The sequence below is a fragment of the Cicer arietinum genome, chromosome 4 (assembly GCF_000331145.2).
Source record: "Cicer arietinum cultivar CDC Frontier isolate Library 1 chromosome 4, Cicar.CDCFrontier_v2.0, whole genome shotgun sequence".
In the NCBI taxonomy this organism is placed as follows: Eukaryota; Viridiplantae; Streptophyta; class Magnoliopsida; order Fabales; family Fabaceae; genus Cicer; species Cicer arietinum.
Genome location: NC_021163.2, coordinates 18,022,818 through 18,035,386, shown reverse-complemented (window position 1 = coordinate 18,035,386; position 12,569 = coordinate 18,022,818). Strand labels below are relative to the sequence as shown.

The window sequence follows — 12,569 nt, the reverse complement described above, 5'->3', positions numbered from 1 at the left end:
ATTTTTAATTTTTGTCAATTATATTTTCGTTTCTAATTTCTAATTCACAATTAATATTCAATTCTAAGAATATGAAAAATTATCTTATTTGTAATCTAATGAATTTGCATATTTAATTTGACCATAACTTTGTAATCAACATAGCTTTCTAATCATTCGTTTCATAATTTTTCGGTGAAATGAAAATTTGATTTTTTTTGTTTGGTTAAAACTTAAGGTAAATTGAGTTTGTAGGGGGTACGAGTATATATTGTAAGGGGTATATAGTAAATTATATTTTTGTGGCCTTGATTTATGGACTTGCTATAGTTTCTTTTTAATATATTGGCTTTGGTTCTTGGGCCTGTTATCCTCCAGAAAATAAAATAAAGTACATTTAAAGTTATGCAATTTGTTGAAAAAATAATATTATACAATCGAAGCTCATATTATATCCACAATAATACAATTTACTATTATAATAATTTTTAAAAGATGCAATTTATTATTAAAATTGTCCATAACTTAATTAAGAATTAAAATAATTGACATTTTGATGATTTAAAAATTAATTTATTTTATTCGTCTCCTACATTAAAAAAATAATAATTAGAAAAAAAAATTATTTTACTAACTTTTCTTTTGATAAAATTTTCACTATTTTTAATAAAAAAATATAATAATGTTTTGTAATAAATTGTGCTCATGACAATTATTGAATGATAGTATAGAAAAATAATAACTAAAATTATATTAAAAATTAAGAAAACTGAAACAATATTTTTTTATTAAAGTGATACTAATCATTAAATTGATTTAATATGTTTATATTAAATCATAGATTCAAAATAACGATGTCATCTAATTTTTATAATTGTTATCTTCAAAATTATCGTCTAAAAACTCAAATAATTTTAATATTTAAATAATTATGATTATCTGAAGTTGTAGAATATCATAACTATTATGTTTAAAATTATTGTGTAAAATTTCAAATAATTTTAAACAATTATGTTTACATATAAGTTAAATGCAAAAATATCCTTTTAGTCGGTAGTATACTTATTTTTCAATAATTTATTTTTATGCTAAGCTAAGTGATCCCCAGTCCCAATTGACGATAGAAAAAGGGTGGGAAGAGAATCTCCCAAACCCTAAAATGGACGACAGAGAGAAATCAGATAGGAGAAACAGAGATCGACACTCCGAACGCGACCGCGACCACAGGCACCACCGGAGCCGCCACGATTCCGATGACCACCGCCATAATCGATCTGACCGTAATGTCAAGCACGACCACAAATCCAGGGAAGACCGAGAAGGAAGCAGAGATAGAGATAGGTTATATGATAGAGACGAAAGAGAGGGTAGCAAAGGTAGGTCTAGAGTGAAGCGCGATGAAGAGAGGGAAGATTCAGTGGAACCGCGACACTCCTCGCATTCTCACAAGCGGAAAGATAGAGAACACAGCGAGGATCGGGAGTTGGAGGATAAGAGAGTTAGGGTTTCCGATGAGAGAAATGAGGTGAAGAAGGAACGTAGGAAATTTGGGGATAAAGTGAAGAGAGAAGAAGATTATGATAATGATAATAATAATAATGGAGGAGTTAAAGTCAATGTCAATGAATCCAAGGTCAAGGAGGAAGTCACTGATGGTGTCCATGGCTTTGCCTCTTCCAAAGACAATGCTTCACTGCAAAACGTGAGCTTCTTTTATTATGCTTTTTACTTTCTTTGATTTCCTTGATTCTATAGTTTTGTGGATATAAATTTTAATTACTTTGTAGGAATGTTTGATTCCATAGTATTGGTGGTGATTTAGAATATCAATTCAAATTGTACGTATCTTTTTATACTTTTATTTATATATATATATTTAAGTCACTGTTTACTGATTTGAATGGGAATGCTGATATACCTGAGCCGAGAAATTTATATGACAATCCTTATCCGTCCATTGCTGTGATTTTTAGATCAGTTTAATTACTCGGTGTAGCTCAATTATTTCATTCTCTTGTGTTATTGGAATATTTGAAGTGAGACATGCATTTATTGGTGCTTGATCTGTGCTCTTTCAGGGCATTTCCTTGGGATCGCCTGCTGTGGCGCCTGCTAGTGTGCATGAGACATCTTTGGCCCCTCCTCCTTCCTTTCCCATCAAGGTATCTTCGATTTCTACCACAAATGAAAATAAGGGCGTTAGTATTACCAGGTCTCATGAGGTTACTGGAAAATCTAGTACAGATGGGTCTTCTACAACTGCTGGAAAACCTGGAAGCCTCTCTATTGATGCCTTAGCTAAGGCTAAGAAGGCTTTGCAAATGCAGAAAGTGTTGTCAGAGAAGCTGAAGAGAATTCCTCAGGTAAATTGGCCATTGTTTCTAATCATTAGTATCCATTGTTAGCTTGGTAGTTATCTGACAACTCCCTTAGGAAACCGATTTTTTTCACCATAATTGTACATCTTTCTCTGAATGGGTTAAGTGCTATGCATTTGATTGTGCAGTTGAATAAGAGTTCTACCTCAAATGCCCAAGAAAGCACACATTTGGGTTACAAGACTGAATCTACAGTGCCCTCTTTGGGTTCTGGAGTGGCATCAAGACCTGTCACATCAGCTTCTTCAGGGCCTGTTGCAAATATTTCAATTTTTCCTGCCGCTGGTGCTGCAAATCCTCCGGCTAGTGGTACTAGTGCTGCTGGTGCCACAACTGCACCCAACTATGAAGCCGTCAGACGTGCTCAGGAGCTTGCTGCCAGAATGGGATTTCGTCATGATCCTCAATTTGCTCCTCTAATAAATATGTTTCCTGGCCAGATTGCAACAACAGATGTTACTATCTCTCAGAAACCAACCAAGGCTCCTGTTCTTCGTCTTGACGCCCAGGGACGGGAAATAGATGAACATGGAAATGTTGTTAATGTAACTAAGCCAAGCAACCTTAGCACATTAAAGGTCTGTAGATTTCTCAATTGTCTTTTAGTAATTTATCTTTTTCTAGGTGAGATTACTGTCTTAACCAATAACTCGACAATCTGTGTCTCAACATTCCAGGTCAACATTAACAAACAGAAGAAAGATGCATTCGAAATACTAAAGCCTGTTCTGGAAGTTGATCCCGACTCTAACCCTCATTTTGATGAGAGGATGGGTATCAACAAAACGAAGCTGCTGCGGCCCAAGAGGATGAATTTCCTGTTTGTGGAGGAAGGAAAATGGTCAAAAGATGCTGAAACAATAAAATTGAAGGTATCTTTATGTTCTTCCCTTTTCCCTCACTCTAGTTACTTTCCCTTTTAATTATTTATTTCCAATTGTCTTATATGTGCTTTGCTATTATTAATTCGACCTCGTACAGAGTAAATTTGGAGAAGCTCAAGCAAAAGAGCAGAAGGCCAAACAAGCACAGTTAGCAAAGGCAAAGGCTGCTCCTGATATAAATCCAAACTTAATAGAAATAACAGAGAGAGTTGTAATCAAAGAAAAACTCAAGGACCAAATTCCAGAAATCGAGTGGTGGTATGTTCATTCTTTACTTGGACTATTGGTTTCTACATAAGTTTTGTGTTTGTGAAGTTCAAGGATGGTGTTGAAGATATTGAGTTTGTATACTGCGTATGCCTGTTTAAGAGGTTATGACCATATGCTACTTTCTTTTTATAATCATGTTGGAAAAAGACACAAGGTGGTAATCTGGAATAGACTAGCTAGGCTGTTTAAAAAGGACTGCTACAATACTAGTTGAATAGAAAGTATTTGATGGTTAGTAAAATCTACAGTGTGCGGGTGACCAGTCAGAGACGTGGAGCACACTATGGACAAGGTGTTAAACTCAGTCCCTGGAAGCCCAATGTATAAAGTGTATTCTATAACAAGGAAGAAGTCAGGGCTGTTAGAAGTTAGTGAGGTATATGAGGAGAAAATATAGGTGGGACTGTTTTGGGGTTTGGTTGGACATGTGATTGGTTTGTAAGTTAGGCAGGGATGTATCCCTGGGTAATTATGTGAACTTTTAGTTGATTGAATAGTGCATTGCATCATAACAGGTCTATCCATGTTCTTTCCATCTCTCTTTATGGATCTAAAATTTTTGGTCTACCTTGTCGGACAGGGTGATTTGATTTCACGAACATACAGTATCCATGCCTCTAAAGATGTCTGACAGAGTTGGTTCTCTCGAAGGTCTTTTGGTTGTGCTGGAAGATGGCACGAGGGTTGTTCACATTGCACTTAGAGAGAAGCACTAATCATTGTGGGAACTTTTATGCATAGGTGTAGAAAAAAAGGTGTAGCAGAGTGGACGAGAGATCAGGAGGTGGGATATCCTTTTTTGTAGTAGATCAGTTGGGTGGCAATCTAGATTTGTATAGGCTATCAGTCTGGAAGGTGGAGCTGTCTATAGTGTATGGGGTGTTTCAGATTACAGAGTCCATTTTCGAAATTCACAACACTTTGGTTGAATGGAAAGTTGGATTAGGTCTCCAGAATATTGAGGTCACTACGATAAGCTAATTTAACCAACTCCCTGATAGTAAAGATGATATGATGTTATTTAACTTGAAACAAACTTTGGTTGCTTGTTATGGATGAACTTTGATAATCCCTTTGAATAATTTGCGATTTGATACATTTGGGTTGATTTCGTCATAAGTGAGTTGTTTGCTTGTTGAACTTTACATGGGTTAGGATATATGGAGATGGGTTAAGATCCTTAATCCAAGAACACATGCATTTGATGAGTTTAGCTCGGGTGTACTAGGAACAAAGTTTGTTTGAGAGGTGGATAAGCTTGAATTCTCTAGTTTGCAAGCTTGGAACAGGCGATGGAGAATTTTTTATCCATATTCTTCAAGAATACATGCAGTTGATGAGGTTAGCCCGTGTAATTGAGTTAAAGATGTGAAAGCAGTTGATGGGGTTGGTCCCTGCAGTAGAGGTGAACAAATGCATTTTATGAGGATATCTCATACCGTTGCAGCTTTTCAAAGAGATGGATGAGCTTGGTATTCTCTAGTTCGCAAAATTGGAGCGGGCAACTTGGGAGTCACAATCCATATTACTAGAGGAGTTTGCGGGGAAACTTGGTCCTAAAGGAATCATAGTAGTATAATTGTGGGGTTCCGAATCATTTAGGAGAAAGTGGTGTAGCAGGTTAGACCTGACTTCCTACGTGTTCAACTCCTCCCTCGATTTCATTGTATAATAGGGCGTCAAACATGCCATCAAGAATGATGCAGAAGTAGAGTGAGAATGACACAATAGTTTTAGGGAGAAGTCGCATGGACATTATCTCTGATGTGGGCAAAATTTCCACCATTCATACCAATGCCCTACAAGCAATTTAGGCTGCTGATTCTAATTTGGTGAGGTCGATGTAGAGATGGAGGCCTATGTGCTCCCTTGGGTGTACTTGACATTATATTGGGAGTTGCTTGGGAAGGTCGTTATGGATTGTCAAAACATGAATAGAAACTACTCAATGAGCTTTCTTTGCTTCATACCTTACTGACTGAGTGGTGTAAATAGGGAGGGTGGGGATTTAGTTTTGCATGCAGAATTAGAATTAGTAGAAGAGAAAGGCCAGTGGCTGTCCAAGCAAACAGCAAGAAGAACTTACAAGTTCTTCTTGGGTGAAGGATGCATTTCCAATGGAGGATAATAATGTTAGTGTTGGTGGTGCTAGGCAGAGAAGCAGAAAAGTGGAGCACAATATGAAGCAGGTGTGGTTCCTGGGTCCTGGGATGCCCAATGTATGTAAAGTATATTTGGAGCAAGAAGTCAGGGTTGTTTGGAGTTTGTGAGTGAGGTGTATGGGAGGAATAAATATAGGCTGAGCTGCAATGGGAGGGGGCAGGGGGCATTCGATTGGTGGTTGTCAGTTAGTTGGGGATCTTTCCCCCATGCTGCTGAGAAAATACATAACACCAGTACGGTATTTTAGGTGCTTTGCATTCCATCATTCTCCTTAGTGTTGCAAGTTGTAACAAACTTGGACTTGACTGTGAAATGAACAATTTAACATGAAAAATTAGAAGGATTGTCTGTCTTGTGATATTGTCTTGTTAATCTAGTATTGTCTGTCTTGAGGATGTTGTCTTGTTATTTAAATACTAAAAAATTAGAAGCAGAAAACTTGTTCAAATTTATATTTCCCCCTAGTTTGTGTATGTTTATCAGTTTATACGTGCTCGGTTAACTTATGGAATTTGTCAGGGATGCTGCTCTTCTGCATTCTGGAAATTATGGTGACATTGCTAATGGAACTATAGTTGAAGACCAACTGAAAATGGAAAAAATCACCATTTATGTGGAGCATCCTCGACCCATTGAACCACCTGCTGAGCCTGCCCCTCCACCACCTCAACCCCTCAAGCTAACCAAACAAGAGCAGAAAAAACTCCGGACCCAAAGGCGCATTGCTAAGGAGAAAGAGCGACAGGAGATGATTAGACAGGGTGTCATAGAACCGCCAAAACCAAAGGTCAAGATTAGCAATTTAATGAAAGTACTTGGGTCTGAAGCAACTCAAGATCCCACTAGGCTTGAAAAGGAAGTACGTAATGCAGCTGCCGAGCGTGAGCAGGCTCACATAGATAGGAATATTGCACGCAAGCTTACTCCTGCTGAGCTGCGTGAGAAGAAGGAGAGGAAGCTGTTTGATGATCCTAATTCACTGGATACACTTGTCTCACTTTACAGGATAAACGACCTCTCTCATCCAAAGGCCCGCTTTAGAGTCGATGTTAATGCTCAAGAGAACCGGTTAACTGGATGTGCTGTGATTTGTGATGGTATTAGCATTGTTGTGGTTGAAGGTGGAATTAAGTCAATTAAGAGGTATGGGAAACTTATGCTTAGACGCATAAATTGGAGTGATGTTTCAAAAGAGAAAGAAGAAAATGAAGATTCAGATGACGAGAAGCCTGCCAATAAATGTGTTCTGGTGTGGCAAGGAAGTGTTGCCAAACCGAGCTTCAATAGGTTCGGTGTTCATGATTGCATCACTGAAGCAGCTGCTCGAAAAGTTTTTGTGGATGCTGGGGTTCCTCATTATTGGGACCTAGCTGTCAACTACGTAGAAGACGAAGCTGTATAAGTGATCTTCTAATGTTTTTGGTCATCAGTATTAGCATGCCTAGTCAGTATTTTGGTGAGTGATCAGTTATACAATTTGCATTGAGCAGAGTTTTGAACAAAATAAGAATACCATAGCTGTTGGTGCTCCCTTGTTTCCTGTGGTTAATGATGTTTACAAATTGCTAAATATTTGCTACATCATTTTGTGGTGTAAACTTTCTTGCTTCCATTTAGAAAGTGTCCATTTAATGTGCGATATCACTTGGTTAAAAATCTTAGGACTTGGGGGTTTTACTGGGATGTTTCCGACTATGTAAACTGACTTTCTTTCTCAATCACATTATTGTGTTTTAATATACTAGTATTGTATTGATCTTGTTTTATTGGGATAAAAGTATTGATCTCGCTTCTATGATATCGGTAATGTTCACATGTCTTACAAACATGTTTCAATTTCAATGAAAACGGGTGGTGGTATGGCATGACTCATGCCGCATGAGTATCACGTTCATGCCCATGCATGCCTTTATTTACTGTTTTAAAAAATTATGTTAATTTTACAAATGAAAAAATACAAGTTTTAAGCTAGACAAGTCCATCATGTGTGTACTTGCGTGTGCGACATGGCTTAAAATTAAGTCCATCATTTACAATTATTATTATTTTTTAAAAATTTTCAATCTCACTAACTTAATTTCTTAATCACATCATTTTAACCATCAAACTTAGCTTATATCCTCTTATATGAGTGTCATTTACAAATGATGTACTCAATAAAGTTTAGAAGTTATTCTAAATTTTCAATTGAACTAGACTTTTAAGGATGGCAAAAAGGTATATTTAGAGCTTTTGATCAAACGTATATTTACATCTAAATTCATAGAATAAGATATTTTAAAACTACGGTTGAGTAAAAATTAGAATATAATTTTTTATTTCGTCACTAAATTTATTAACGATTGATACAACAATAACTTGAAATTTAATGAAAATAAATTAGAAAATTGGATATAGTATTTTTCCTGAAATATGTATGGTAATTATATAGTGAATATAATGAAAAAGATTCTAAAAATTTGTTCAGAAAGCTTAATGTTGCCCCAAAAAAAATCTTAATGTTCGTAATTTTTTTGAGTCATTAATGTTTGTAATTAATGTAAGTAACTTTGATATAATTCTGATCTCTACAATAATTAAAATAGTGAAAGACTTGGATGTTAGATAAAACTAACAGGACCAACTAGTAAGGGTGGTAACTAATTAAATGATATTTTGTATTTTGCTAGTATAAATTAAATAATAATAAAATTTAGAGACAATTTTATAAATAAAATATTTTTTAGGTTTTGTGTGGTCTGATCTAATGCCCTTAATTTAGGGGCTTTATCCCGGATTGTCCATGATTCTGGGGTTTTATATATGTATATATATATATATATATTGGGGCATTTGTTTTTCATAATGAAATAAAATATTGTAACCCATTCCACTTATCAAATTTAAGCAAGGTATAGTTGATCTAGATTTTTTTCTTCAACATACACATTTGATCAGGCTTGCGGTCTATATAATATTTCAACCAAAACTCAATAAGTTGTCATCGTCTAAATTTACTTTTTTTATTTTTATATTTTTGCAACAGCTTATTCTAATATTTGTTTGAATAAATCGGAACTCTACCTCATTGAAATACATTCTAGTTATGTATTTTGACCGGCAAGCAAATTAAAGAGAAATGATATGGTTACACCTTAAAAAATATTCTCAATTATACGCCCAAAAACTGAAAAATGAGCGCTTATGATGATTTGATTCGATTACAACCAAATTTTCTATGTTTGTGAGAAGCATTAAGTGAGAGGAAAATCACGACTATTGTTTAGGATCCGTGATTAGGAAATAAATAATAACATAAGGCACACAAGCATTAACTCAAGCCAAACAACATGAGAATTGTAGCTTAGGTAGGACAATTCACAATCGTAGACACAATCACGCGAAAATAATCGATTTGAAGTGGTTGAGACACGATCTTTAATTGACCATGACTCGCAACTAATAAAATTTACGTTTTAATATTTAATCTATAAATATTAACTGTAGTTATCAATTTAAAACATCGTCGATCAAAATCTATATATTTTATTTGCATTAATTGTATCATTACATTGACATAGTTCATTCTTTGGCGTAATCACTTGATCCAAAAGAAAATCACCTATCAAGAGTTTTTTTTAACCGATTTCGAAAGTTAACAATTGACAAGATCAAAACCAAATAAAAAAAATGAGGAAGCCTTATTGAAGCATTGTGATGGTGGCGACTATAAACTAATGTTTTTATTTGATTTGGCTAGATCCGGGATTGTAGGTTAAGTACAGTGTTCTACAATCATCAAAATATGGAAAAAATTTGAAGTCAAAATTGTCTAAAAACGATACAGCTAACATGCTTTAACACTACATACGCGTTTTCTGTACTCATCTAAATTAATCAATCATATGAAATTGCATGCATATCTATGCAAGTTTATTATTCCTCACATAGCTCATATTGCAATAGTCAAATGTCAATATATTCTTTTGTTTGAATTTTGCATAGTTGACCATTAAGCAAATTGAAGGTTTCTATATAAAGGGTAACATTTCATTGTCCAATACCACACCCAAATATTACATTTTGCAATATGGCTTTAGTAGTTTCTATTAAATTTTGGTTGCTATTTATTACATGTGTGATTGGGATAGCTTCAGCTGAGTTATCAAATGATTTCTATGATAAAAGTTGTCCTAAAGTTCTTCGCACAATTAGGAAAATAGTTGAAAAGGCTGTTTCCAATGAGAGCCGCATGGGAGCTTCTTTGCTACGACTCCATTTCCATGACTGTTTTGTTCAAGCAAGTTATCTCATTTCATATCTTTATATTTCTTTTTAAATTAGGAGCTGTTTCATACACATTATAAAAATAATAATTTTTGTATTCAATAAATAGAGATTCTTTTAAGAAAAATTAGAAGTTGGTTTGTGTTTCTCCACTTTAATGAAAATTATTATTTTTAAACCTATTATAAAAAATGATATATACGAGAAACTATTCAAAACTTTTTTGATTTTTAAAACGATATTAATGATTATTTTACATATGTGAATAAGAAAATTTTAAAAAACTTTGTTGTAGTTACAAAGTGAAACTATTGAAGTGACATATATATGCATTTGAATTGAATGCACATGTTGCATGTTTGTAATTAAGTTTGATGAGTGATATATGTGCATGCAGGGATGTGATGCATCAGTATTGTTAGACGACACAGAAAATTTCACAGGTGAAAAGAATTCATTCCCAAATGCAAATTCATTAAGAGGTTTTGAAGTAATAGATGACATCAAATCTCAATTGGAGATAATGTGTCCTGGTGTTGTCTCTTGTGCTGACATCTTGGCCGTTGCTGCAAGAGATGGTATTGCTGCTGTAAGTATAACAAACAATTTTATATATATATATATATATATATATATATATATATATATATATGATATATAAAAAACACTAAATAAATAGACGCACTATATATATATATATATATATATATATATATATATATATATATATATATATATCCAAAATCACATTTAATTATATACAATGTAATTATTAATTAATAAATATATTTAATTATAGCTTGGTGGACAAAGATGGAATGTACTATTAGGAAGAAGAGATTCAACAACAGCAAGTTTAGCTGATTCAAATTCTGATTTACCTGCTCCCTTTTTGGATTTTGATGGCCTTGTCTCTGCTTTTGATAAGAAAGGTTTCACTACCCAAGAAATGGTTACTTTATCAGGTCTAAATAATTCCCTTCATATAACTATATATATATATCATGTACTTGTTTTTAGTATTATTTTAATATGAGATAAACTTGATTCAGGTGCTCACACAATAGGGCTAGTGAGGTGCATATTTTTCAGAGCAAGGATATACAATGAAACAAACATAGACCCTTCATTTGCAGAATCAATGCAAGCAGCATGTCCCTTTGAAGGTGGAGACAACAATTTATCTCCATTTGACACCACTACCCCATTTGTATTTGACAATGCTTTCTACCAAAACTTGGTTATAAATAAGGGTCTTGTACACTCTGACCAACAACTATTTGGTAATGGAACATCCACAAATACACAAGTAAGAGGATATAGTAGAAACATGGGACGTTTCAAAAAAGACTTTGCAGTTGCTATGTTCAAAATGACTAATCTTAGTCCACTTACTGGAACTGATGGTCAGATTAGGCTAAATTGTAGGGTCATCAATACTACTCCATCAAACACTACCACTACTACTTAATTATTTATTAATCACCATACTAAATAATTGCTCATGTCACATGTGTGTATTATTATAATTCTTTCAATTAATAATAAATTGTCATAAGTGCAAATTAGTCAATCACCATACTGAAATTCATTTCGTTAATTTGCACCAATACAACTTTTTTATAAAGTATGATTTGTATTGGACTATGGTACTAGCTACTACAAAACTTGGAGTATACTATATATATTTTGGTATTAATAATATTATTACACATGTGAACAGTCGAAGATCCAGTACTATTTTTTCTTGGTAATCATTTATAATATCAAAAAAATGAATCTCGATCCGTGGTTGGTTCCATGTGCAAAATGGATCCTATGCTTTGTATGCGGTTTTGAATTTGAATTTTGTTAGAAGACTTTTACTTAGTTCTTGCATCTTCCCGAAGCATTAAATATTTGTTAAATGAGTTAACTATCCAAATATCAAAATCTAATTTCTTCAAACTCTTGTTTAACGTTAATTGACCTATTCAATCTCATTGCTAGTATCACAATGGTGATACTATTACTTGCTTTTTTTTAGTGTATAAGTGGGTCTCAAAGTTGCATATCATTCATTTTTAAGTTACATATTATTTAATTATAATTTTTTTATATTAGTATTTGAAAAAATTCTCAATTTCTCAAATCCAACACCTAAAAATAGTTCACTCGATAAGTCCCACCAATAACTCTTTATAATTACATTTCAACAACACTTAATAAACATTTATATTTTTTCATCTCTAATATGGATAATTAGCATACACAAATATCCGGTGGTATTTGGCATACACAAATATAAAAACCTACAATAACCAGTTTATCAGTTACTTTTTTTTGTTTGTTTATGGCTCCAGATTTTTTTTCAATAAAAGCTCTAGATTTGTTGTAAAAAAATTTCAGCTTTTTATTCTGTAAAAAAAAGTCTAGCTTTAAATATATTTGCGACGAAATGTTTATTAAACGAAATAAATTATACCAATAATTACTGTATATTTATATTGGAGCCGAACAAATATTTATATACAGTGATTATTAATTTACATTTATCTATAAAAAAATACATACACCTTTTAAATTATAAATGTGTATATTAACAATTATATATATATTAAAAATTTCTTTTATATATTAAATAAAAATA

General features: G+C 33.4%; 2 protein-coding genes across 3 annotated transcripts; both read left to right on the top strand.

The window, feature by feature from the left end:
* Positions 1-1,048: 1,048 nt before the first annotated feature.
* Positions 1,049-7,472, top strand: LOC101501687 (protein RDM16). Of its 2 annotated transcripts, none has more exons than XM_012714819.3 (6): positions 1,049-1,681; positions 2,058-2,342; positions 2,486-2,935; positions 3,035-3,229; positions 3,339-3,499; positions 6,194-7,472. In XM_012714819.3, the coding sequence occupies exons 1-6, from the start codon at positions 1,139-1,141 to the stop codon at positions 7,074-7,076; spliced, it is 2,517 nt and encodes an 838-aa protein (XP_012570273.1). In that variant the 5' UTR covers positions 1,049-1,138; the 3' UTR covers positions 7,077-7,472. The 2 variants fall into 2 exon arrangements, with proteins under 2 accessions (XP_012570273.1, XP_073223334.1); XM_073367233.1 differs by lacking the exon at positions 1,049-1,681 and having other exon boundaries at positions 2,058-2,141; positions 2,224-2,342.
* A 2,230-nt stretch (positions 7,473-9,702) lies between these two features.
* On the top strand, positions 9,703-11,505 carry LOC101502012 (cationic peroxidase 1-like). The gene is made up of 4 exons (XM_004497273.4): positions 9,703-9,953; positions 10,338-10,529; positions 10,740-10,905; positions 10,993-11,505. The coding sequence occupies exons 1-4, from the start codon at positions 9,744-9,746 to the stop codon at positions 11,409-11,411; spliced, it is 987 nt and encodes a 328-aa protein (XP_004497330.1). The 5' UTR covers positions 9,703-9,743; the 3' UTR covers positions 11,412-11,505.
* The last annotated feature ends 1,064 nt before the right edge of the window (positions 11,506-12,569 follow it).